Genomic DNA, 27,398 nt, shown 5'->3' on the forward strand with positions numbered 1-27,398 from the left:
TAGTCTGATAAATGAACAGCCTATAGCCAGATAACATACCGTATCTAGTCAGATAACATACAGTATCTAGTCTGATAAATGAACAAGCCTACAGTCAGATAACATACAGTATCTAGTCTGATAAATGAACAGGCCTATAGCCAGATAACATACAGTATCTAGTCTGATAAATGAACAGCCTATAGCCAGATAACATACCGTATCTAGTCAGATAACATACAGTATCTAGTCTGATAAATGAACAAGCCTACAGTCAGATAACATACAGTATCTAGTCTGATAAATGAACAAGCCTACAGTCAGATAACATACAGTATCTAGTCTGATAAATGAACAGGCCTATAGTCAGATAACATACAGTATCTAGTCTGATAAATGAACTAGCCTACAGTCTATAGCAAGATAACATACAGTATCTAGTCTGATAAATGAACAGCCTATAGCCAGATAACATACCGTATCTAGTCTGATAACATACAGTATCTAGTCTGATAAATGAACGAGCCTACAGCCAGATAACATACAGTAGGACAACTCATATTCTGTTCTGTCCTAGAGCCAGATAACATACAGTAGGACAACTCATACTCTGTTCTGTCCTAGAGTCAGATAACATACAGTAGGACAACTCATACTCTGTTCTGTCCTAGAGCCAGATAACATACAGTAGGACAACTCATACTCTGTTCTGTCCTAGAGCCAGATAACATACAGTAGGACAACTCATACTCTGTTCTGTCCTAGAGCCAGATAACATACAGTAGGACAACTCATACTCTGTTCTGTCCTAGAGCCAGATAACATACAGTAGGACAACTCATACTCTGTTCTGTCCTAGAGCCAGATAACATACAGTAGGACAACTCATACTCTGTTCTGTCCTAGAGCCAGATAACATACAGTAGGACAACTCATACTCTGTTCTGTCCTAGAGCCAGATAACATACAGTAGGACAACTCATACTCTGTTCTTCTGAAACACAATGTTCTCATGTCATAATGTTTCTATAGACTTAAAATAAATAATGGCTTTATTGTGATGGTGTATATTACATTTATTTATTTGACTTTTAAATGTAGATGTCCCGAAAGGCGCGCATCAGCGGCTTGTTCGGAGGCCTGGAGATGCTAAATGTATTTATGTTAATTAACGGTTCATTATCATGAGACCGAGAGTATTTTTCCATGACAATAACCGGTGGACGAAGCATCATGCCCGCCACAGCCTTCGGTAGGATGTGATCACCTTACAAACAGACATTTGAAATATCAACATTTAATTAGATTTCATTCAAATGATACAAGGTGTCTAGTCCCTCTGCTAACTGGACAACAGGGTTAAAGATATATAGCCTGGGTACCAGTCTGTTTGTGCCATCATGCCACTCCTTGCCTCTCAGTCATACCAAGGAGATGACGGGATAGCTCAAACCAATCCGAGACCAGGCTAACCTCTGAATCTTCAACTGAACAACAATATCTGGCCTATAGTACAGACAGATGACAACGTCTCTTATCAAGAATACACTCTGATATCAACTTCCATCAAACTATATGACAGCACTGGTTGTACACTAAACTACACAGATCTCTCTCTCTCTCACACACACACACACACACACCAACCCACCCACACCAACCCACCCACCCACACACAGGTAAACCCCACAGAAAGGCACCAGGTATTGCTAATGATGAGGACTGTCTTTCATACAGACACAACCTTCAATCCGCTCTCTCTCTCTCTCTCTCTGGATAGAACCACCACACAACTCACTATGATACACACTCGCTACCCATTTGGTGTTATGCACACTCCCTACCCATTTGGTGTTGTGCACACACACATGCAAACATGAACACACATTGAGACGGCCAGAGAGAACTGTCAGAGAGAACAAGCAGAGAGACAGTCAGAGAGACAGTCAGAGAGAACAGTCAGAGAGACGGTCAGAGAGACGGTCAGAGAGAACAGTCAGAGAGAACTGTCAGAGAGAACAAGCAGAGAGACGGTCAGAGAGACGGTCAGAGAGAACTGTCAGAGAGACAGTCAGAGAGAACAGTCAGAGAGAACTGTCAGAGAGAATTGTCAGAGAGAACAAGCAGAGACAGTCAGAGAGAACAGTCAGAGAGAACTGTCAGAGAGAACTGTCAGAGAGAACAAGCAGAGACGGTCAGAGAGAACAGTCAGAGAGAACTGTCAGAGAGAACTGTCAGAGAGAACAGTCAGAGAGAACAGTCAGAGAGAACAGTCAGAGAGACAGTCAGAGAGAACAGTCAGAGAGATAGTCAGAGAGACAGTCAGAGAGATAGTCAGAGAGACAGTCAGAGAGACAGTCAGAGAGACAGTCAGAGAGACAGTCAGAGAGAACAGGCAGAGAGCAGAGTCAGTCTACGGTCCTGTTGACCACATAAGGAGACACAGGAAGCTTTTACAGCGTCTGTATGTGTGTGTGTCCATGGTCATGTGGTTGTCTGTTCAGAAGACGGAGTCAAACCCCACAGGAGACTAGGTGTTTGTGGGAGAGTCATCCAAGGACCAATGAGAGAGGACCTTCAGGCTGGTCTACGGTGTGGAGGGGAGAGTATGGGGACGGGGAGACACCAGGAGCAGCCTGCTCTACAACATGGCGTAGTCAGACGAACCAATCTTCTCCTCTGGTCTGGAAGTGGGGGGTTGTCTTTGTTACCAGCCCAAAGTAAATGCATGGTTGTCGTGGTTACCAGGGTGTGGTTGTCGTGGTAACCATCCCATAATAATGGCGGGGCGGTTGCTTGTCATGGTTACCAGCCGATGAGGTTGGCCTTGGCCTTGTCTGTGAGCTTGCGGACACGCCCCTTGGAGGAAGTGCCGAAGGTGAGGGAGGAGTCTTCAACCAGGAGTTGTCTCTGCTCCTCCTCCTCTGAGTCCTCCTCCGTGTAGTATGCCGTCCGTCGGCCCCGGTTACGCGTACGCATCGATCCCGCTGACCCCTCTCCTTCCTGTTCCGCCTCCTCCTCTTCATCGTCGTTTTCGTCCTGTGGCGATGCCCTCACGCGCTGTGATTGTTGCAGAGACTGGGCAGGGGGAGTCATCTCGTCGTTGATTCGCCGGCTGCTCCTCCTCAATGGGGAAGGGGAGGGGTCGGGGCTGGAAGGGGGAGGGGCTATCTCTGTCCTGACCAGTCTTGGCCTACCGCGGCGCCGTGGCGTTCCTGGAAGTCCGGCCCCCGACAGCACAGACGCTTCCTGGGCAGAGGAAGTCCCGCCCTCGTCGCCTGTGGATTGGTTGAGCTTGTCCTCTGGGGTGGAGCTTCGCCGGAGGCCCCTCCTCATGGCCTCTAGTTCCTGTTTGGACTTCCTGCCTCTCTTCCTGCCGGGAGGGCGACCCTTGGGGGCAGGGCTAGGACTGGGTTCAGGGGTCAGTGCTCTGGGTCTCCGTCCCCTCCGACCTGTAGACACGCCCACTGTCTCCTGACTACTGTGGCCATTCAGGTGGGCAGTAGCCTGGGGTGAGGGGCTACGAGGGGAGGCTGGGGGGAGAGAGAGATTGTGAGTTAAATCAAGGGTAAGGGGGGGGGGGGGGGTCTGTCCTGTATGTTATAAAGGGTAAGGGGGAGGGGGGGGTCTGTCCTGTATGTTATAGAGGGTAAGGGGGGGTCTGTCCTGTATGTTATAGAGGGTGAGGGGGGGGGGGGGTCTGTCCTGTATGTTATAGAGGGTAAGGGGGGGGGTCTGTCCTGTATGTTATAGAGGGTGAGGGGGGGGGGTCTGTCCTGTATGTTATAGAGGGTGAGGGGGGGGGGGGGGGTCTGTCCTGTATGTTATAGAGGGCAAGGGGGGGGGGGGTCTGTCCTGTATGTTATAGAGGGTGAGGGGGAGGGGGGGGGGGTCTGTCCTGTATGTTATAGAGGGTAAGGTGGGGGGGGGGGGGGGGGGGTCTGTCCTGTATGTTATAGAGGGTGAGGGGGGGGGGGTCTGTCCTGTATGTTATAGAGGGTGAGGGTGAGGGGGTCTGTCCTGTATGTTATAGAGGGTGAGGGGGAGGGGAGGGGGGGTCTGTCCTGTATGTTGTAGAGGGTGAGGGGGAGGGGAGGGGGGGTCTGTCCTGTATGTTGTAGAGGGTGAGGGTGAGGGGGAGGGGGTCTGTCCTGTATGTTATAGAGGGGGAGGGGGAGGGGAGGGGGGGTCTGTCCTGTATGTTGTAGAGGGTGAGGGGGGGGGTCTGTCGTGTATGTTGTAGAGGGTGAGGGGGGGGGGGGGTCTGTCATGTATGTTGTAGAGGGTGAGGGGGCGTCTGTCATGTATGTTGGAGAGGTTGAAGGGGTCTGTCATGTATGTTGTAGCGGGTGAGTGTGTGTGTGTGTCTGTAGGTGTGTAGGTGTGTTCTCCTCACCTGCAGTGCTGTGCATGTCTGCTGTGGAGGGTGTTTGTGTCCTGGCGCTGCGTGTTCGTCCGGGGATCTGTTGTTCTGCCTTCCCATTGAGGAGGGGGAGGGGCTGTCGAATGGGGAGGGTCTGTCTCAAGGAGGGGGGGCGCTGTGGGGCTGCAGCTGGAGCCGTGGGTGGGGCCAAGGAATCTAGTCTGGATACACCCCTCGATGACACACGCTTCTTCCTCTCTGGGCTAAAGGAGGGAGATAGAACGTTAAGATCACAAAGACCAATCACAAGGCTCTAACACTCTGATGCTAGGTCAGGTTAACCAATCACAAGGCTCTAACACTCTGATGCTAGGTCAGGTTAACCAATCACAAGGTGCTAACACTCTAATGCTAGGTCAGGTTAACCAATCACAAGGCTCTAACACTCTGATGCTAGGTCAGGTTAACCAATCACAAGGCTCTAACACTCTGATGCTAGGTCAGGTTAACCAATCACAAGGTGCTAACACTCTAATGCTAGGTCAGGTTAACCAATCACAAGGTGCTAACACTCTAATGCTAGGTCAGATTAACCTCTCTTGGGTAGGGGGCAGTATTTTCATGTCCGGATGAAAAGCGTTCCCAAAGTAAACTGCCTGCTACTCAGGCCCAGAAGCTAGGATATGCATATAATTGGTAGATTTGGATAGAAAACACTCTAGTTCCTAAAACTGTTCAAATCATGTCTGTGAATATAACAGAGCTGTAATGGCAGGAAAAACCCAGAGGACAAACCATCCCCCCCCCCCAAAAGAATTCAGCCTACTACTATTTTCAATGGCTGTCACTTTTATTATAAGGCGAAGTCCTCCCAGATTGTAGTTCCTAGGGCTTCCACTAGATGTCAACAGTCTTTAGAAAGAGTTTCAGGCTGGTTTTTGGAAAAATTAGCCAGAAATTGTAGTTTTTTAGGTGGCTCCCATTTTGGCTGTAGTGTTTCCAAGCGCATGGAAGAGAGCACGTTCTTTGGTATTTTTCTCTGGTAAAGACAATAACGATTCTCCATCTTAAATTGTATAGTTTATTTACGTACTAGGGTACCTAAGGTTTGATTATAAACGTCGTTTGGAAAAGTTTATTCGTAACGTTTGGGATTAATTTTGTATGCATTTTGATGGAGGGAAACTGGGTGGGTTATTGAAGCGCTCCAGCTAAACAGAGTTTTTATCGATATAAAGAAGGACCTTATCGAACAAAGGACCATTTGTGATGTAACTGGGACCTTTTGGAGTGCCAACAGAAGAAGATGTTCAAAGGTAAGGCATTTATTACATCACTATTTCTGACCTTCGTGTTGTACCTGCCTGGTTGAAATATGTTTTTCATGGTTTTGTATGCGGGGCGCTGTCCTCATGTAATCAAATGGTGTGCTTTCGCCGTAAAGCCTTTCTGAAATCTGACACGGCGGCTGGATTAACAAGAAGTTAAGCTTTATTTTGATGTGTTACACTCGTGATTTTATGAAAGTTAAATATTTATAATTCTGTAGTTTGAATTTCGCGCTCTGCAATTTCACCGGATGTTGGCCAGGTGGTACGCTACTGTCCCACCTGCCCATAAGAAGTTAACCAATCACAAGGCTCTAACACTCTGATGCTAGGTCAGGTTAACCAATCACAAGGCTCTAACACACTGATGCTAGGTCAGGTTAACCAATCACAAGGATCTAACACTCTGATGCTAGGTCAGATTAACCAATCAGGTACCTTGAGGCAGCGCTGCTGGAGGGAGAGTCACTCCTCCTCCTCTTCATAGCTTGTCGTGTCTGTCTGTCGGATTGTCTGGCCGCCACGTGTCTTGTCTGTCTGTCGGTTTGTCTGTCCACCACGTGTCTGGTCTGTCTTTCAGTTTGTCTTTCCGCCACGTGTCTGGTCTGTCTGTCGGTTTGTCTGTCCGCCACGTGTCTGGTCTGTCTTTCGGTTTGTCTTTCCACCACGTGTCTGGTCTGTCTGTCGGTTTGTCTGTCCACCACGTGTCTGGTTTGTCTGTCTGCTCTATGTCTCGTCTTTCTGTCCGTCTGTCCATGGGTGGCTTTGTAGTCAGCCAGGATGGAGTTGACATGTTCCTCAAACAACGCAGACAGACGGAGACTCATACTGTAGATCTACACATGAATAAGAGTGTATTAACATGTTAATAACATGAAGAGTGTATTAACATGTTATAACATGAAGAGTGTATTAACAGGTTAATAACATGAATAAGAGTGTATTAACATGTTATAGAAATGAAAAGGGTGTATCACGTTATGAACATGAATACGAGTGTATTAACATGTTATAAATATGAATAGTAAGTGTATTAACACATACATATGAATAGTAAGTGTATTAACACATACATATGAATAGTAAGTGTAACAGCGCATCTCACCCGGGACTTCTTGCTGGGTGTGTAAGCTTTAGAGTTGCTGAAGATGAGCCGTACGTCCTGGTAGAGTTCCAGGGGAGAGGTGTACTCCCCCGATCTTAGCATCCCCCTCACCGTCCCAAAGTCCATGGGGGTGTCCACGATGTCCAGATAGTCCTGAGGGTCAGGTGGACAGACCAGGTTATACAGACAGACCAGGTTATACAGACAGACAGGTTAGAGACAGACCAGGTTAGAGATAGACCAGGTTATACAGACATACAGGTTAGAGACAGACAGGTTAGAGACAGACAGGTTAGAGACAGACATACAGGTTAGAGACAGACCAGGTTATACAGACAGACAGGTTAGAGACAGACCAGGTTAGAGACAGACCTGGTTATACAGACATGTTAGAGATATGAGACAGACAGGTTAGAGACAGACCAGGTTATACAGACAGACATGTTAGAGACAGACAGACATGTTAGAGAGAGACAGACAGGTCAGAGACAGGCCAGGTTATATAGACAGACAGGTTAGAGACAGACAGACAGGTTAGATAAAGACCAGGTTATACAGACAGACAGGTTAGAGACAGACAGACAGACAGGTTAGAGACAGACCAGGTTATACAGACACACAGGTTAGAGACATACCTGGTTAGAGACAGACAGGTTAGAGACAGACAGGTTAGAGACAGACAACCAGGTTAGAGACAGACAGACAGGTTATAGAGAGAGAACGGTTAGAGACATACCTGGTTAGAGACAGACAGGTTAGAGACAGACAACCAGGTTAGAGACAGACAGACAGGTTATAGAGAGAGAACGGTTAGAGACAGACCAGGTTAGAGACAGACAGAAAGGTTAGAGACAGAAAGACAGGTTAGAGACAGAGGTTAGAGACAGACAGACAGACAGGTTAGATAAAGACCAGGTTATACAGACAGACAGGTTAGAGACAGACAGACAGACAGGTTAGAGACAGACCAGGTTATACAGACACACAGGTTAGAGACATACCTGGTTAGAGACAGACAGGTTAGAGACAGACAACCAGGTTAGAGACAGACAGACAGGTTATAGAGAGAGAACGGTTAAAGACAGACCAGGTTAGAGACAGACAGAAAGGTTAGAGACAGAAAGACAGGTTAGAGACAGAGGTTAGAGACAGACAGACAGACAGACAGGTTAGAGAAAGACCAGGTTATACAGACAGACAGGTTAGAGACAGACCAGGTTATACAGACACACAGGTTAGAGACAGACATGGTTAGAGACAGACCAGGTTAGAGACAGACAGACAATCAGGTTAGAGACAGACAGACAGGTTAGAGAGAGAGAACGGTTAGAGACAGACAGACAGGTTAGAGACAGAAAGACAGGTTAGAGACAGAGAGGTTAGAGACAGACAGACAGGTTAGAGACAGACAGGGTAGAGACAGACAGACTGGTTAGAGACAGAGAGGTTAGAGACAGACGGGTTAGAGACAGACCAGGTTAGAGACAGACATGGAAGAGAGAGAGATAGATTGTCAGACCAGGTTGTACAGAAAGACAGACAGGTTAGAGACAGACAGACAGACAGGTTAGAGAGAGACAGACAGGTTAGAGAGAGACATGGAAGAGAGAAAGATAGATTGTCAGACCAGGTTGTACAGAAAGACAGACAGGTTAGAGACAGACAGACAGGTTAGAGACAGACAGACAGGTTAGGGACAGCCAGGTTAGAGACAGACCAGGTTAGAGACAGACAGACAGGTTAGAGACAGACATGTTAGAGACAGACAGACAGGTTAGAGACATACAGACAGGTTAGAGACATACAGGTTAGAGACAGACATGGAAGAGAGAGAGATAGATTGTCAGACCAGGTTGTACAGAAAGACAGACAGGTTAGAGACAGACCAGGTTAGAGACAGACCAGGTTAGAGACAGACAGACAGGTTAGGGACAGACAGGTTAGAGCCAGACATGTTAGAGACAGACAGACAGGTTAGAAACATACAGACAGGTTAGGGACAGACAGGTTAGAGCCAGACATGTTAGAGACAGACAGACAGGTTAGAGACAGACAGACAGGTTAGGGACAGACAGGTTAGAGACAGAGAGACAGGTTACAAACAGACCAGGTTATACAGACAGTCAGGTTAGAGACAGACAGACAGACAGGTTAGAGACAGACCAGGTTATACAGACACACAGGTTAGAGACAGACCAGGTTAGAGACAGACAGACAACCAGGTTAGAGACAGACAGACAGACAGGTTAGAGAGAGAGAACGGTTAGAGACAGACAGACAGGTTAGAGACAGAAATACAGGTTAGAGACAGAGAGGTTAGAGACAGACCAGGTTAGAGACAGACAGGTTAGAGACAGACATGGAAGAGAGAGAGATAGATTGTCAGACCAGGTTGTACAGACAGACATACAGGTTAGAGACAGACAGTCAGGTTAGAGAGAGACAGACAGGTTAGAGAGAGACATGGAAGAGAGAAATATAGATTGTCAGACAGGTTAGAGACAGAAAGACAGGTTAGAGACAGACCAGGTTAGAGACAGACAGACAGACAGGTTAGAGACAGACAGACAGGTTAGAGACATACAGGTTAGAGACATACAGACAGGCTAGAGACAGACATGGAAGAGAGAGAGATAGATTGTCAGACCAGGTTGTACAGAAAGACAGACAGGTTAGAGACAGACCAGGTTAGAGACAGACAGACAGGTTAGAGACAGACAGGTTAGGGACAGACAGGTTAGAGCCAGACATGTTAGAGACAGACAGACAGGTTAGAAACATACAGACAGGTTAGGGACAGACAGGTTAGAGAGACAGACAGGTTAGAGACAGACATGGAAGAGAGAGAGATAGATTGTCAGACCAGGTTAGAAACAGACAGACAGGTTAGAGACAGACAGACAGGTTAGAGACAGACAGACAGGTTAGGGACAGACAGGTTAGAGACAGAGAGACAGGTTATAGACAGACCAGGTTAGAGACAGACAGACAGGTTAGAGAAAGACCAGGTTATACAGACACACAGGTTAGAGACAGACAGACAAACAGGTTAGAGACAGACCAGGTTATACAGACACACAGGTTAGAGACAGACAGACAGGTTAGAGACAGACCAGGTTAGAGACAGACATACAGGTTAGAGACAGACATACAGGTTAGAGACAGACAGACAGGTTAGGGACAGACAGGTTAGAGACAGACATGTTAAGAGACAGACATACAGGTTAGAGACATACAGACAGGTTAGGGACAGACAGGTTAGAGACAGACAGACAGGTTAGAGACATACAGACAGATTAGGGACAGACAGGTTAGAGACAGACCAGGTTAGAGACAGACAGACAGGTTAGAGACAGACCAGGTTAGAGACAGACAGACAGGTTAGAGACAGACAGACAGGTTAGGGACAGACCAGGTTAGAGACAGACATGTAAGAGAGAGAGATAGATTGTCAGACCAGGTTGTACAGACAGACAGGTTAGAGACAGACAGACAGGTTAGAGACAGACAGACAGGTTAGAGACAGACAGACAGGTTAGAGACAGACCAGGTTAGAGACAGACCAGGTTAGAGACAGACATGTAAGAGAGAGAGATAGATTGTCAGACCAGGTTGTACAGACAGACAGGTTAGAGACAGACAGACAGGTTAGAGACAGACAGACAGGTTAGAGACAGACAGACAGGTTAGAGACAGACCAGGTTAGAGACAGACATGTAAGAGAGAGAGATAGATTGTCAGACCAGGTTGTACAGACAGACAGGTTAGAGACAGACAGACAGGTTAGAGACAGACAGACAGGTTAGAGACAGACAGACAGGTTAGAGACAGACAGACAGGTTAGAGACAGACAGAGAGGTTAGGGACAGACAGGTTAGAGACAGACAGACAGGTTAGGGACAGACAGGTTAGAGACAGACCAGGTTAGAGACAGACAGACAGGTTAGAGACAGACAGAGAGGTTAGGGACAGACAGGTTAGAGACAGACAGACAGGTTAGGGACAGACAGAGAGGTTAGGGACAGACAGAGAGGTTAGGGACAGACAGAGAGGTTAGGGACAGACAGGTTAGAGACAGACAGACTGCTTGAGAGACAGAGATGGACAGACAGACAGGTTAGAGACAGACAGACAGGTTAGAGACAGACAGACAGGTTAGAGACAGACCAGGTTAGAGACAGACAGACAGGTTAGAGACAGACAGAGAGGTTAGAGACAGACAGAGAGGTTAGGGACAGACAGGTTAGAAACAGACAGACTGCTTGAGAGACAGAGATGGACAGACAGACAGGTTAGAGACAGACAGACAGGTTAGAGACAGACAGACAGGTTAGAGACAGACCAGGTTAGAGACAGACCAGGTTAGAGACAGACAGACAGGTTAGAGACAGACCAGGTTAGAGACAGACAGACAGGTTAGAGACAGACCAGGTTAGAGACAGACAGAGAGGTTAGGGACAGACAGGTTAGAGACAGACAGACTGCTTGAGAGACAGAGATGGACAGACAGACAGGTTAGGGACAGACTGCTTGAGAGACAGAGATGGACAGACAGACAGGTTAGAGACAGACAGACCAGGTTAGAGACAGACAGGTTAGGGACAGACTGCTTGAGAGACAGAGATGGACAGACAGACAGGTTAGGGACAGACAGGTTAGAGACAGACTGCTTGAGAGACAGAGACAGACAGCCAGGTGCGATAACAGCTACATATTATTTTGGACGATATCATATCGATACATTGACTCAAAGTACTGCTTTGTAAAAACATATCTATATATGAACAGTGCCTTCGGAAACTATTCAGACCATTTCACTTTTTCCAAATATTGTTAGGTTTACAGCCTTATTCTAAAATTGCTTAAATAGTTTTTTCCCCTCATCAATCTACACACAATACCTCATAATACCACAATACACCACAATGACAAAGTTAAAATAGCTCAACATTTTTATTTGCTCATTTATAATAAAAGAATATCACATTTACATGAGTATTCAGACCCTTTACTCAGTACCTTGTTGAAGCACCTCAAGTTTTCTTGGGTATGACGCTACAAGCTTGGCACCGCTGTATTTGGCTTGGCTGTGTGCTTTGGGTCGTTGTCCTGTTGGAAGGTGAACCTTCGTCCCAGTCTGAGGTCCTGAGTGCCCTCAAGCAGGTTTGTATCAAGGATCTCTCTGTACTTTGCTCTGTTCATCTTTACCTTGATCCTGACTAGTCTCCCAGTCCCTGCCACTGAAAAACATCCCCATAGCATGATGCTGCCACCACCATGCTTCACCGTAGGGATGGTGCCAGGTTTCCTCCAGATGTGACGCGTGGCATTCAGGCCAAGAGTTGAATCATGGTTTCATCAGATCAGAGAATCTTGTTTGTCATGGTCTGAGAGTCTTTAGGTGCCTTTTGGCAAACTCCAAGCGGTCTGTCATGTGCCTTTTCCTGAGGAGTGTCTTCTGTCTGGCCACTCTACCATAAAGGCCTGATTGGTGGAGTGCTGCAGAGGTGGTTGTCCTTCTGGAAGGTTCTCCCATCTCCACAGAGGAACGCTGGAGCTCTCTCAGAGTGACCATCGGGTTCTTGGTCACCACCCTGACCAAGGCCCTTCTCCCTCGATTGCTCAGTTTAACCGGGCGGCCAGCTCTAGGAAGAGTCTTGGTGGTTCCAAACTTCTTCAATTTAAGAATGACGGAGGCCACTGTTGACAGCACTGTCAACTGTGGGACCTTCTATAAACAGGTGTGTGCTTTTCCAAATCATGTCCAATCAATTGAATTTACCACACTTGGACTCCAATCAAGTTGTAGAAACATCTCAAGGATGATCAATGGAAACAGGAAGCACCTGAGTTCAATTTCAAGTCTCATAGCAAAGGGTCTGAATACTTACGGAAATAATGTATGTTTTAATTTTAAATAAATCTGCAAAAATGTGCAAAATCCTGTTTTCGCTTTGTCATTATGGGGTATGGTGATGTCATTATGGGGTATTGTGATGTCATTATGGGGTATTGTGATGTCATTATGGGGTATTGTGATGTCATTATGGGGTATGGTGATGTCATTATGGGGTATGGTGATGTCATTATGGGGTATGGTGATGTCATTATGGGGTATTGTGATGTCATTATGGGGTATTGTGATGTCATTATGGGGTATGGTGATGTCATTATGGGGTATTGTGATGGCATTATGGGGTATTGTGATGGCATTATGGGGTATTGTGATGTCATTATGGGGTATTGTGTGTAGGTTGCTGAGAATTTGTTGTAAAAAGTCAAGGGGTCCTAATACTTTCCGAATGCACTGTGTATATATATATATATATATTGTTGTTGTTGCTAGGTAGCATTAGTTAGAGCTAATCGGCTGTACCAAAATGCCGGTATTTTCCTATATTCTCCTTCTTTTTAACATCTTTTCAGCACTTTTATTTCCATGACTGATCAAAACTCATTTTCTCATGCTCCTTATTGAAGGAGACTTATAGTGAGTAATATGTTTGGAACATCGACGAGCAACAAAAGCCCAGTACCGAAACACAATACATATATAATCATGAGAATACATATTGTATCGCACCTAAGCATCATGATAATATTGTGTCATGAGGTCCCTGGCAATGCCGGGCCCTAATAGACAGTCAAACTAGGTAGATAGGTGAGGTGGGAGAGACAGGTAAGAGGCAGATAGACGAGTAGACAGATAGACTGTTGATCAGAGAGGTGAGACAGGCATTTAAAGAGGTGAGACAGTTGAGTAGAGGGGAGACAGGTATGTAAAGAGGTGAGACAGGTATGTAAAGAGGTGCTACAGTTGATCAGAGAGGTGAGACAGTTGATCAGAGAGGTGAGACAGGTATGTAAAGTGGTGAGACAGGTATGTAAAGGGGTGAGACAGGTATGTAAAGAGGTGAGACAGGTATGTAAAGTGGTGAGACAGTTGAGTAGAGTTGAGACAGGTATGTAAAGTGGTGAGACAGGTATGTAAAGAAGTGAGACAGGTATGTAAAGAGGTGAGCCAGCAATTTAAAGAGGCGAGACAGGTATGTATAGAAGTGAGACAGGTATGTAAAGAGGTGAGACATGTATGTAAAGAGGTGAGACAGGTATGTAAAGAGGTGAGACAGGTATGAAAAGAAGTGAGACAGGTATTTAAAGTGGTGAGACAGGTATGTAAAGAAGTGAGACAGGTATGTAAAGAGTTGAGACAGGTATGTAAAGAGGTGAGACAGGTATGTAAAGAGGTGAGACAGGTATGTAAAGAGGCGAGACAGGTATGTAAAGAAGTGAGACAGGTATGTAAAGAGGTGAGACAGGTATGTAAAGAGGTGAGACAGGTATGTAAAGAGGTGAGACAGGTATGTAAAGAAGTGAGACAGGTATTTACGGGGTACTGTTCCAGGTCGACAGGTTGTCTGAAGGGTTCTGAGTCTTCACACTGGAAGAGCAGGTCTATCAGCTCCTTGCTGCGCCCCCGCCAGGCCTGGGGGTCTAAGGGCCGGCCTCGCCTTACACCACCGCGACGCTGCAGCTGCTGCAGACCAACGCCACGACCCTAATACACATCATATCATCAGCACAACTATGTATTTATCAGCATCTCCAATTAGCTGAGGCTACTCTTCCTGGGGTCCAAACAGGAAACAACAAATAAAATACATAATATTCACGACCGTTCAAAAGTTTGGGGTCACTTAGAAATGTCCTTGTTTTTCATGAAAACATACACGAAATGAGTAGCAAAATGAATAGGAAGTATAGGCACGACGTTGAAAAAGTTATAAATAATGATTTTTATTTTTAAAGAATAATTGTGTCCTTTAAACTTTGTTTTAGTCAAAGAATCCTCCATTTGCAGCAATTACAGCCTTGCAGACCTTTGGCAGTCTAGTTGTCAATGTGTTGAGGTAATCTGAAGAGATTTCACCCCATGCTTCCTGAAGCACCTCCCACAGACCTTTGGCAGTCTAGTTGTCAATGTGTTGAGGTAATCTGAAGAGATTTCACCCCATGCTTCCTGAAGCACCTCCCACAGACCTTTGGCAGTCTAGTTGTCAATGTGTTGAGGTAATCTGAAGAGATTTCACCCCATGCTTCCTGAGGCACCTCCCACAGACCTTTGGCAGTCTAGTTGTCAATGTGTTGAGGTAATCTGAAGAGATTTCACCCAATGCTTCCTGAAGCACCTCCCACAGACCTTTGGCAGTCTAGTTGTCAATGTGTTGAGGTAATCTGAAGAGATTTCACCCCATGCTTCCTGAAGCACCTCCCACAGACCTTTGGCAGTCTAGTTGTCAATGTGTTGAGGTAATCTGAAGAGATTTCACCCAATGCTTCCTGAAGCACCTCCCACAGACCTTTGGCATTCTAGTTGTCAATGTGTTGAGGTAATCTGAAGAGATTTCACCCCATGCTTCCTGAAGCACCTCCCACAGACCTTTGGCAGTCTAGTTGTCAATGTGTTGAGGTAATCTGAAGAGATTTCACCCCATGCTTCCTGAAGCACCTCCCACAGACCTTTGGCAGTCTAGTTGTCAATGTGTTGAGGTAATCTGAAGAGATTTCACCCCATGCTTCCTGAAGCACCTCCCACAGACCTTTGGCAGTCTAGTTGTCAATGTGTTGAGGTAATCTGAAGAGATTTCACCCCATGCTTCCTGAAGCACCTCCCACAGACCTTTGGCAGTCTAGTTGTCAATGTGTTGAGGTAATCTGAAGAGATTTCACCCCATGCTTCCTGAAGCACCTCCCACAGACCTTTGGCAGTCTAGTTGTCAATGTGTTGAGGTAATCTGAAGAGATTTCACCCCATGCTTCCTGAAGCACCTCCCACCAGTTGGATTGGCTTGATGGGCACGTCTTACGTACCATATGGTCAAGCTGCTCCCACAACAGCTCAATAGGGTTGAGACTGTGCTGGCCACTCCATTATAGACAGAATACCAGCTGACTGCTACTTCACTAAATAGTTATTGCATAGTTTGGAGCTGTGCTTTGGGTCATTGTCCTGTTGTAGGAGGAAATTGGCTCCAATTAAGCACCGTCCAGAGGGTATGGCATGGCGTTGCAAAATGGAGTGACAGCCTTCCTTCTTCAAGATCCCTTTGACCCTGTACAAATCTCCCACTTTACCACCACCAAAGCACCCCCAGACCATCACATTGCCTCCACCATGCTTGACGGATGTTAACCAATGTTCTTCTTTGTGATCCTCAAACTTAGATTTGTCCATAACACTTTTTTACATTCTTCCTCTGTCCGGTGTCTGTGTTCTTTTTCCCACCTTAATCTTTTCTTTTTATTGGCCAGTCTGAGATATGGCCTTTTCTTTGCAACTCTGCCTAGAAGGCCAGCATCCCAGAGTTACCTCTTCACTGTTGACGTTGAGACTGGTGTTTTGCTGGTACTATTTAATGAAGCTGCCAGTTGAGGACTTGTGAGGCGTCTGTTTCACAAACTAGACACTCTAATGTACTTGTCCTCTTGCTCAGTTGTGCACCAGGGCTTCCCACTCATCTTTCTATTCTGGTTAGAGCCAGTTTGAGGAATTCTGTGAAGTGAGTAGTACACAGCGTTGTACCAGATCTTCAGTTTCTTGGCAATTTCTCACATGAAATAGCCTTCATTTCTCAGAACAAGAATAGTCTTCCGAGTTTCAGAAGAAAGGTCTTTGTTTCTGGACATTTTGAGCCTGTAATCGAACCCACAAATGCTGATGCTCCAGACACTCAACTAGTCTAAAGAAGGTCAGTTTTATTGCCTCTTTTAATCAGCACAACAGTTTTCAGCTGTGCTAACATAATTGCAAAAGGGTTTTCTAATGATCAATTAGACTTTTAAAATGATACACTTTGATTAGCTAACACAACGTGCCATTGGAACACATGAGTGATGGTTGCTGATAATGGACCTCTGTTCGCCTATGTAGATATTCCATTAAAAATCTGCCGTTTCCAGCTACAGTAGTCATTTAGGACATTAACAATGTCTACACTGCATTTCTGATCAACTTGATGTTATTTTAATGGACACTTTTTTTTGCTTTTCCTTCACAAAACAAGGACATTTCTGTACATAAATATACTTATCCATTACAATTGATCCATTCAGCAGAAGCTCCCATCTAGAGTGAATCTAGTGCATTAATCTTAAGATAGTTACGTATCACATACAGTGCATTTGGAAACTATTCAGACCCCTTGAATTGTTCCACATTACAACCTTATTCTAAAATGTATGAATTCATTTTTTCCCCCTACACACAATACGCCATAATTTTCTGCACATGTATAATTGTAAAACAAAAATTAACAATCACATTTACATAAGTATTCAGACCCTTTACTCTGTACTTTGTGGAAGCACATTTGGCAGCGATTACAGCCTAGAGTCTTCTTGGGTATGATGCTACAAGCTTGGCACACCTGTATTTGGGGAGTTTCTCCCATTCTTCTCTGCAAATCCTCTCAAGCTCTGTCAGGTTGGATGGGGAGTATTGCTGCACAGCTATTTTCAGGTCCAGAGATGTTCGATCGGGTTCAAGGATCTCTCTGTACTTTGCTCCGTTCATCTTTACCTCGATCCTGACTAGTCCCCCAGTCCCTGTCGCTGAAAAATATCCCCACAGCATGATGCTGCCACCACCATGCTTCCAGGTTTCGACACAATCCTGCCTCGAGCTCTACGGACAATTCCTTCAACCTCATGGCTTGGTTTTTGCTCTGACATTCACTGTCAACTGTGGGACCTTATATAGACAGGTGTGTGCCTTTCCAAATCATGTCCAATCAATTGAATTTACAACAGGTGGACTCTAATCAAGTTGTAGAAATCTCTAGGATGATCAATGGAAACAGGATGTGCTCAATTATGATTCTCATAGCAAAAGGGCTGAATACTTAGGTAAATATGGTATTATAAAAAACATTTTTTATACATTTGCAAACATTTCAAAAAACCTGTTTTTGCTTTGTCATTATGGGGTACTGTGTGCAGAACGCAGAGATTTTTATTTGATTTAATACATTTTAGAATAAGGCTGTAACATAACAAAATGTGGAAAGAAGTCAAGGGGTCTGAATACTTTCCGAAGGCACTGTTTATACAAAATGAGGTGGTCACCCCTTCAAATGAGTGGATTTGGCTATTTCAGCTACACATGTTGCTGACAGGTGTATAAATAGGGCACACAGCTATGCAATCTCCATGGACAAACATTGGCAGTAGAATGGCCTTACTGAAGAGCTCAGTGACTTTCAACGTGGCACCGTCATAGGATGTCACCTTTCCAACAAGTCAGTGTGTCATTTCTGCCCTGCTAGACTTGTCCCGGTCAACTGTAAGTACTGTTATTGTGAAGTGGAAACGTCTAGGAGCAACAGAGGCTTAGACATGAAGTGGTAGGCCACACAAACTCATAGAACTGGACCGCAAAGTGCTGAAACAGAACTGGACCGCAGAGTGCTGAAACAGAACGGGACCGCAGAGTGCTGAAACAGAACGGGACCTCAGAGTGCTGAAACAGAACAGGACCGCCGAGTGCTGAAACAGAACGGGACCGCCGAGTGCTGAAACAGAACGGGACCGCCGAGTGCTGAAACAGAACTGGACCGCAAAGTGCTGAAACAGAACGGGACCACAGAGTGCTGAAACAGAACGGGACCGCAGAGTGCTGAAACAGAACGGGACCGCAGAGTGCTGAAACAGAATGGGACCGCAGAGTGCTGAAACAGAACGGGACCGCAGAGTGCTGAAACAGAACGGGACCGCCCGAGTGCCAAAGTGTGTAGCACGTACAAATCATCTGTCAACAGTTGTAACACTCACTACCGCATTCCAAACTGCCTCTGGAAGCAACGTCAGCACAATAACTGCTTGTTGGGAGCTTCAGGAAATGGGTTTCCGTGGCCGAGAAGCCGCACACAAGCCTAAAATCACCATGCGCATTGCCAAGTGTTGGCTGGAGTGGTGTAAAACTCGCTGCCATTAGACTCTGGAGCAGTGGAAATGCGTTCTCTGGAGTGATGAATCACGCTTCACCATCTGGCAGTCCAGCAGACAAATCTGGGTTTGGCGGATGCCAGGAGAACACTACCTCCCACAATGCATAGTGCCAAGTGTAGAAGGAGGAGAAATAATGGTCTGGGGCAGTTTTTCATGGTTCAAGCCCCTTAGTTTCAGTGAAGGGAAACCTTAATGCTACAGCACACAATGACATTCTAGACGATTCTACGCCTCCAACTTTGTGGCAACAGTTTGGGGAAGGCCCTTTCCTGTTTCAGCATGACAATGCCCCTGTGTACAAAGCGAGGTCCATACAGAAGTGGTTTGTTGAGATCGATGTGGAAGACATTGAATGTCCTGCAAAGAGCCCTGACCTCAACCCCATCGAACACCTTTGGGATGAATTGTAACGCAGACTGCGAGCCAGGCCTAATCGGCCAACATCAGTGCCCCGACCTCACTAATGCTCTTGTGGCTGAATGGAAGCAAGTCCCTGCAGCAATGTTCCAACATCTAGTGGAAAGCCGTCCCAGAAGAGCGGAGGCTGTTTGTTATAGCAGCAAAGTGGGGGACCAACTCCATGTTAAAGCCTTCCCAGAAGAGCGGAGGCTGTTTGTTATAGCAGCAAAGTGGGGGACCAACTCCATATTAATGCCCATGATTTTGGAATGAGATGTTTGATAAGCTGGTGCTCATGAAGTGTATTTCTGGGCAGTGGAATAACCTTTACCTCCCTCCAGCCCTGAGGGCACACTCCTAGGCTTATATTGAAGATGTGGCAAACAGGAGTCACAATTTATTCAGGTTTTCGGTTCCAGGTGGTTTGTCCTTATTTACAGCAATAATTGTTTCACCTCGTCCACAAACATTGTGGAATTCAAAGCTACAGTCTTTCATTATTTGGTTCGTTGTGCATGAATGTGAAGACTCAGCATTTGTTGTTTGTATGTCATGCCTAAGTTGGTAACACTTTACTTGACACCCAGCATGGTCATAACCATGTCATAATATGTTATAACAGCGAACATAAACTTGCCATAACCTGTTATAATATGGTCACTGTCATGACAAATATATTTAAACCTGTTGTGACATACAGTATATTGCAATATTTTATGGCTGGTTATGACACCTACATGAGAGTGTCAAAACACACAAAACCACACAAGGCAAAACATTCCATTACACCATAGGAATGTTACACCATACTGTCAACAGTATGTTTATATTATATATTTTTATTTATTTATTAATCATGTTCAATTATCATTGTAATTGCGCACATATTGATGTCCGACATGCACCTACCACAATGCTCTGTTGCTGATGTCAGGAGCATGATTTCTATTTTTTTAATATATGTGGGTTTTGATACTATAATGTAGGTCATAACCAGCCATAAAATATCACGATATACGGGTCATGACAGGTTATGACATACTATGACAGGTTATGCCAAATTGTGTCAGCTGTAATGACATATTATGATACAGTTATGACATATTATGATACGGTTATGACATATTCTGATACGGTTATGACATATTATGATACGGTTATGTCATATGATGATACGGTTATGACATTATGATAACAGTTATGTCATATGATGATACGGTTATGACATATTATGACATGATTATGACATATTATGATACGGTTATGACATATTATGATACGGTTATGCCAAATTGTGTCAGCTGTAATGACATATTATGATACAGTTATGACATATTATGATACGGTTATGACATATTCTGATACGGTTATGACATATTATGATACGGTTATGTCATATGATGATACGGTTATGACATTATGATAACAGTTATGTCATATGATGATACGGTTATGACATATTATGACATGATTATGACATATTATGATACGGTTATGACATATTATGATACGGTTATGCCAAATTGTGTCAGCTGTAATGACATATTATGATACAGTTATGACATATTATGATACGGTTATGACATATTCTGATACGGTTATGACATATTATGATACGGTTATGTCATATGATGATACGGTTATGACATTATGATAACAGTTATGTCATATGATGATACGGTTATGACATATTATGACATGATTATGACATATTATGATACGGTTATGACATATTATGATACGGTTATGCCAAATTGTGTCAGCTGTAATGACATATTATGATACAGTTATGACATATTATGATACGGTTATGACATATTCTGATACGGTTATGACATATTATGATACGGTTATGTCATATTATGATACGGTTATGACATTATGATAACAGTTATGTCATATGATGATACGGTTATGACATATTATGACATGATTATGACATATTATGATACGGTTATGACATATTATGATACGGTTATGTCATATTATGATACGGTTATGACATATTATGATAACAGTTATGTCATATTATGATACAGTTATGACATTATGATAACAGTTATGTCATATTATGATACAGTTATGACATATTATGATACGGTTATGTCATATTATGATACAGTTATGACATTATGATAACAGTTATGTCATATGATGATACGGTTATGACATATTATGACATGATTATGACATATTATGATACGGTTATGACATATTATGATACGGTTATGTCATATTCTGATACGGTTATGACATATTATGATAACAGTTATGTCATATTATGATACAGTTATGACATTATGATAACAGTTATGTCATATTATGATACAGTTATGACATATTATGATACGGTTATGTCATATTATGATACAGTTATGACATTATGATAACAGTTATGTCATATGATGATACGGTTATGACATATTATGACATGATTATGACATATTATGATACGGTTATGTCATATTATGACATGATTATGACATATTATGATACGGTTATGACATATTACGATACGGTTATGTCATATTATGATACGGTTATGACATATTATGATACGGTTATGACATATTATGACATGATTATGACACTGTTAAAGTGTTACCCCTAAATGAGTTAATCTAGTCAACCACAAAGTTATTAAAGTAGTTTCCTAGAAAAGGCTTTTGTTATGAATGAGCCATCAGCTTCAATGAAGAATGGAGCTGTGTTAGCTTTTCTGCCGAGAACTGCAGAGCTTTTTACTTTCACTCTTTTTTAAATAATTTATCTTTGTTTCATATTAGTTTATTTTTCTTTTTGCTCAATTTAGTTACGTTATTTCTCAATGTACTGTATGTTTGCCAATCCTCTGTGTTGTCAGACTTATTTGCCATTCCCTTAGCCTCATCCCTCTCAACCACAGTTTGTTATTTAATCATCTATCCGTGGGGGCCGTTTTAACAGCCAGTTTCTTCATGGGTGCATGCCTGTCAGTAACCGGAAGACTCAATTTCAGAAATGCTTAAAGTGCAGGATGTTCCTCATTACATCAGACCAACAAATATGTTTCACATCTTCAACATTGGAATCCAATACAAAACCTTTTGTCTGACCTCTTCTAGTCTAGTCTTTGGTTGTCCCAGATATGGCTGCTATATTGTGATCACTACATCTGATGGATCTGGATGCTGCTTTAGAGCAGATTCCTGCAGCATTAGTAAAGATGTGATCACTACATCTGATGGATCTGGATGCTGCATTAGAGCAGATTCCTGCAGCATTAGTAAAGATGTGATCACTACATCTGATGGATCTGGATGCTGCTTTAGAGCAGATTCCTGCAGCATTAGTAAAGATGTGATCACTACATCTGATGGATCTGGATGCTGCTTTAGAGCAGATTCCTGCAGCATTAGTAAAGATGTGATCACTACATCTGATGGATCTGGATGCTGCTTTAGAGCAGATTCCTGCAGCATTAGTAAAGATGTGATCACTACATCTGATGGATCTGGATGCTGCTTTAGAGCAGATTCCTGCAGCATTAGTAAAGATGTGATCACTACATCTGATGGATCTGGATGCTACTTTAGAGCAGATTCCTGCAGCATTAGTAAAGATGTGATCAATACATCTGATGGATCTGGATGCTGCTTTAGAGCAGATTCCTGCAGCATTAGTAAAGATGTGATCACTACATCTGATGGATCTGGATGCTGCTTTAGAGCAGATTCCTGCAGCATTAGTAAAGATGTGATCACTACATCTGATGGATCTGGATGCTACTTTAGAGCAGATTCCTGCAGCATTAGTAAAGATGTGATCACTACATCTGATGGATCTGGATGCTGCTTTAGAGCAGATTCCTGCAGCATTAGTAAAGATGTGATCACTACATCTGATGGATCTGGATGCTACTTTAGAGCAGATTCCTGCAGCATTAGTAAAGATGTGATCACTACATCTGATGGATCTGGATGCTACTTTAGAGCAGATTCCTGCAGCATTAGTAAAGATGTGATCACTACATCTGATGGATCTGGTTACTGCTTTAGAGCAGATTCCTGCAGCATTAGTAAAGATGTGATCACTACATCTGATGGATCTGGATGCTGCTTTAGAGCAGATTCCTGCAGCATTAGTAAAGATGTGATCACTACATCTGATGGATCTGGATGCTGCTTTAGAGCAGATTCCTGCAGCATTAGTAAAGATTTGATCAATACATGTTGATGATTTCATTCCTGTGCTGTTTGTAACTACACTGGTAGGTTGACTAAAGTTTGAAGTTCTCTTGAGTGGGAAGCTTGATGAAAGCCAGACAACATTTATATCACCCAGAAAATAAAACTCTCTGTTGATATCACATACATTATCAAGCATTTCACACATATTATCCAGATACTGACTGTTAGCACTTGGTGGTCTATAGCAGATTCCCACCAGAAGGGGCTTTAGGTGAGGCAGATGAACCTGTAGCCATATTACTTCAACAGTATTTAACATTATCCAGATACTGACTGTTAACACTTGGTGGTCTATAGCAGCTTCCACCAGAATGGGCTTTAGGGGAGGCAGATGAACCTGTAGCCATATTACTTCAACAGTATTTAACATTATCCAGATACTGACTGTTAACACTTGGTGGTCTATAGCAGCTTCCACCAGAATGGGCTTTAGGGGAGGCAGATGAACCTGTAGCCATATTACTTCAACAGTAGTAATGAAATCCTCTCTAAGCTTTGCAGGAATATGGTTCCGAATATAAACGGCTACACCTCCACCATTGGCATTCCTGTCTCTTCTGAAGATGTTGAAACCATGTATTGCTGTATCATCAAATGTATTATCTAAGTGAGTTTCAGAGACATTCATCTATATAGTATATCAATGTTTTCAGTTTAAAGTTAGTGATTTTATGAACCTTGTTTTAAGGCTACATATGTTAATGTTTGGTATTTTCATCACTTTTCTGGAATTCTTGATTGTTTGTTATTGCTTTACTGGGAGGCTAATCAGAGCCTCAGTGGTAACAGTATAACTCAGGTTCAGGCTAATCAGAGCCTCAGTGGTAACAGTATAACTCAGGTTCAGGCTAATCAGAGCCTCAGTGGTAACAGTATAACTCAGGTTCAGGCTAATCAGAGCCTCAGTGGTAACAGTATAACTCAGGTTCAGGCTAATCAGAGCCTCAGTGCTAACAGTATAACTCAGGTTCAGGCTAATCAGAGCCTCAGTGCTAACAGTATAACTCAGGTTCAGGCTAATCAGAGCCTCAGTGGTAACAGTATAACTCAGGTTCAGGCTAATCAGAGCCTCAGTGGTAACAGTATAACTCAGGTTCAGGCTAATCAGAGCCTCAGTGGTAACAGTATAACTCAGGTTCAGGCTAATCAGAGCCTCAGTGCTAACAGCATAACTCAGGTTCAGGCTAATCAGAGCCTCAGTGCTAACAGTATAACTCAGGTTCAGGCTAATCAGAGCCTCAGTGCTAACAGTATAACTCAGGTTGAGGCTAATCAGAGCCTCAGTGCTAACAGTATAACTCAGGTTCAGGCTAATCAGAGCCTCAGTGGTAACAGTATAACTCAGGTTCAGGCTAATCAGAGCCTCAGTGCTAACAGTATAACTCAGGTTCAGGCTAATCAGAGCCTCAGTGGTAACAGTATAACTCAGGTTCAGGCTAATCAGAGCCTCAGTGCTAACAGTATAACTCAGGTTCAGGCTAATCAGAGCCTCAGTGCTAACAGTATAACTCAGGTTCAGGCTAATCAGAGCCTCAGTGGTAACAGTATAACTCAGGTTCAGGCTAATCAGAGCCTCAGTGGTAACAGTATAACTCAGGTTCAGGCTAATCAGAGCCTCAGTGGTAACAGTATAACTCAGGTTCAGGCTAATCAGAGCCTCAGTGCTAACAGTATAACTCAGGTTCAGGCTAATCAGAGCCTCAGTGCTAACAGTATAACTCAGGTTCAGGCTAATCAGAGCCTCAGTGCTAACAGTATAACTCAGGTTCAGACTTATCAGGGGTGTGATGAGGTGTGTTACCTTCCTGTTTCGTGTGGACGTTCCAGGAGTGTCTGTATCTTCATCCTCGTCTTCATCATCCTACATCACCATGGAAACACAACATCAACATATAGGAACATATAGGATACTCTTTCTGTTTCTACTACTGTTAGTGTTTCCATAATAAAGACACACCTCATCCTCGGTGTCAGAGAAAGCAGTCTTCTTCATGGTGTTGTAGAGAGGAATAATGTCAGTCATAGTGGGGTCCCTGGGATAGAGAGAGAGATGAGAGAGAGAGTGAGGTGGTGAACGAAAGGAAGAGATGAGAGAGAGAGAGAGAGAAGGAAGGAAGGAAGGAAGGAAAGAGATGAGAGAGAGAAATAGATTAAATAGAGAGATGGGGAAAGATATGAGAGAGAGAGATATAGAGAGAGGTGAAAATTGGAACACACTAAACAAACAACAACACGAAGATGTGTGGATAATATTTTTGGCTCTATAACAAAAGACACATCTTGACATCAACTGTTCAGAGGAGACTATGTGAATCAGGCCTTCATGGTCAAATTGCTGCAAAGAAACCACTACTAAAGGACACCAATAAGAAGAATAGACTTGCTTCGTTCGGCCAAGAAATATGAGCAATGAACATTAGACCGGTGGAAAATTGAGATTTTTGGTTCTAACCACTGTGTCTTTGTGAGACGCAGAGAAGGTGAATGGATGGAAGAAGTTTGGAACCATCAAGACTCTTCCTAGGGCTGGCCGCCGGGTTAAACTGAGCAATCGAGGGAGAAGGGCCTTGGTCAGGGTGGTGACCAATAACCCGACAGTCACTCTGACAGAGCTCCAGAGTTCCTCTGTGGAGATGGGAGAACCTTCCAGACGGATAACTATCTCTGCAGCACTCCACCAATCAGGCCTTTATGGTAGACATAAGCCATTCCTCAGGGAAAGGCACATGACAGCCCGCTTGGAGTTTATCAAAAGGCACCTAAAGACTCAGACCATGAGATACATGGTGAAACCAACATTAAACTATGTAGCATTAATATCAAGTGTCAGGTCTGGAGGAAACCTGGCACCATCCCTACGGTGAAGCACGGTGGTGGCAGCATCATGCTGTGAGGATGTTTTCAGTGGCAGGGACAGGGAGACTAGTCAGGATCAAGGGAAAGTTGAACAGAACAAAGTACAGAGAGATCCTTGATGAAAACCAGCTCCAGAGCACTCAGGAAGTCAGACTGGGGCGAAGAGTCACCTTCCAACAGAACAACGACCCTAAGCACACAGGCAAGACAACGCAGGAGTGGCTTCAGGCCAAGACTCTGAATGTCCTTGAGTGGCCCAGCCAGAGCCCAGACATGAACCCGATCCAACGTCTCTGGAGAGACCTGAAAATAGCTGAGCAGCAACGCTCCCCATCCAACCTGACAGAGCTTGAGAGGATTTGCAGAGAAGAATGGGAGAAACTCCCCAAATACAGGTGTGCCAAGCTTGTAGCGTCAAACCCAAGAAGACTCGAGGCTGTAATCGCTGCCAAAGGTGCTTCAAAAAAGTACTGAGAAAAGGGTGTGAATACTTAAGACTTAAGTAAATGTAATATTTAAGTTTTTAATATTTAATAAATTAGCTGACTTTTTTTGCTTTGTCATTATGGGGTTGTGTGTTGACTGATGAGGGGGGAAAAAAACTATTTAATCCATTTTAGAATAAGGCTGTACCTAACCTTTTTGTGGGAAAAGTCAAGGGGTCTGAATACTTTCCGAATGAACTGTAGTGGTACTATCAGTAACAGTTATAACTATAGTTATTTGTCAGTGTATAATATATATAGTAACAGTAGAGTCTTACTTGATGAAGCTGAGCATGAGGTCAGAGACGAACTTGGCCGTTTTAACGATGAAGGCTCCAGTTTCATTAAAGGTTTGAGCGTTGTGTTCAATATAACGCACCTCCCACATCAACGATGACATACGCCTATGGAGGAGATACACTGTTACACACACTGTCCTCCCACACACTGTCCTCCCACATCAACGATGACATACGCCTATGGAGGAGATACACTGTTACACACACTGTCCTCCCACATCAACGATGACATACGCCTATGGAGGAGATACACTGTTACACACACTGTCCTCCCACATCAACGATGACATACGCCTATGGAGGAGATACACTGTTACACACACTGTCCTCCCACATCAACGATGACATA

General features: G+C 44.0%; 1 protein-coding gene across 3 annotated transcripts in view; it reads right to left on the reverse strand.

The window, feature by feature from the left end:
* Positions 1–1,045: 1,045 nt before the first annotated feature.
* The window catches only part of phip (PHIP subunit of CUL4-Ring ligase complex), a 135,513-nt gene continuing 109,160 nt past the window's right edge, over positions 1,046–27,398 (reverse strand). For all 3 annotated transcript variants that reach the window (XM_031836720.1, XM_031836719.1, XM_031836722.1), the window contains 8 exons: positions 27,029–27,154; positions 25,367–25,442; positions 25,211–25,270; positions 14,166–14,333; positions 6,776–6,928; positions 6,109–6,506; positions 4,376–4,605; positions 1,046–3,512 (listed from right to left, as the gene is read on the reverse strand). In XM_031836720.1, the coding sequence (XP_031692580.1) occupies positions 2,785–3,512; positions 4,376–4,605; positions 6,109–6,506; positions 6,776–6,928; positions 14,166–14,333; positions 25,211–25,270; positions 25,367–25,442; positions 27,029–27,154 (1,939 nt within the window). In that variant the 3' untranslated portion in view covers positions 1,046–2,784. The remainder of the gene's footprint in view (positions 3,513–4,375; positions 4,606–6,108; positions 6,507–6,775; positions 6,929–14,165; positions 14,334–25,210; positions 25,271–25,366; positions 25,443–27,028; positions 27,155–27,398) is intronic.

Source organism: Oncorhynchus kisutch, linkage group LG12, assembly GCF_002021735.2.
Source record: "Oncorhynchus kisutch isolate 150728-3 linkage group LG12, Okis_V2, whole genome shotgun sequence".
Lineage (NCBI taxonomy): Eukaryota > Metazoa > Chordata > Actinopteri > Salmoniformes > Salmonidae > Oncorhynchus > Oncorhynchus kisutch.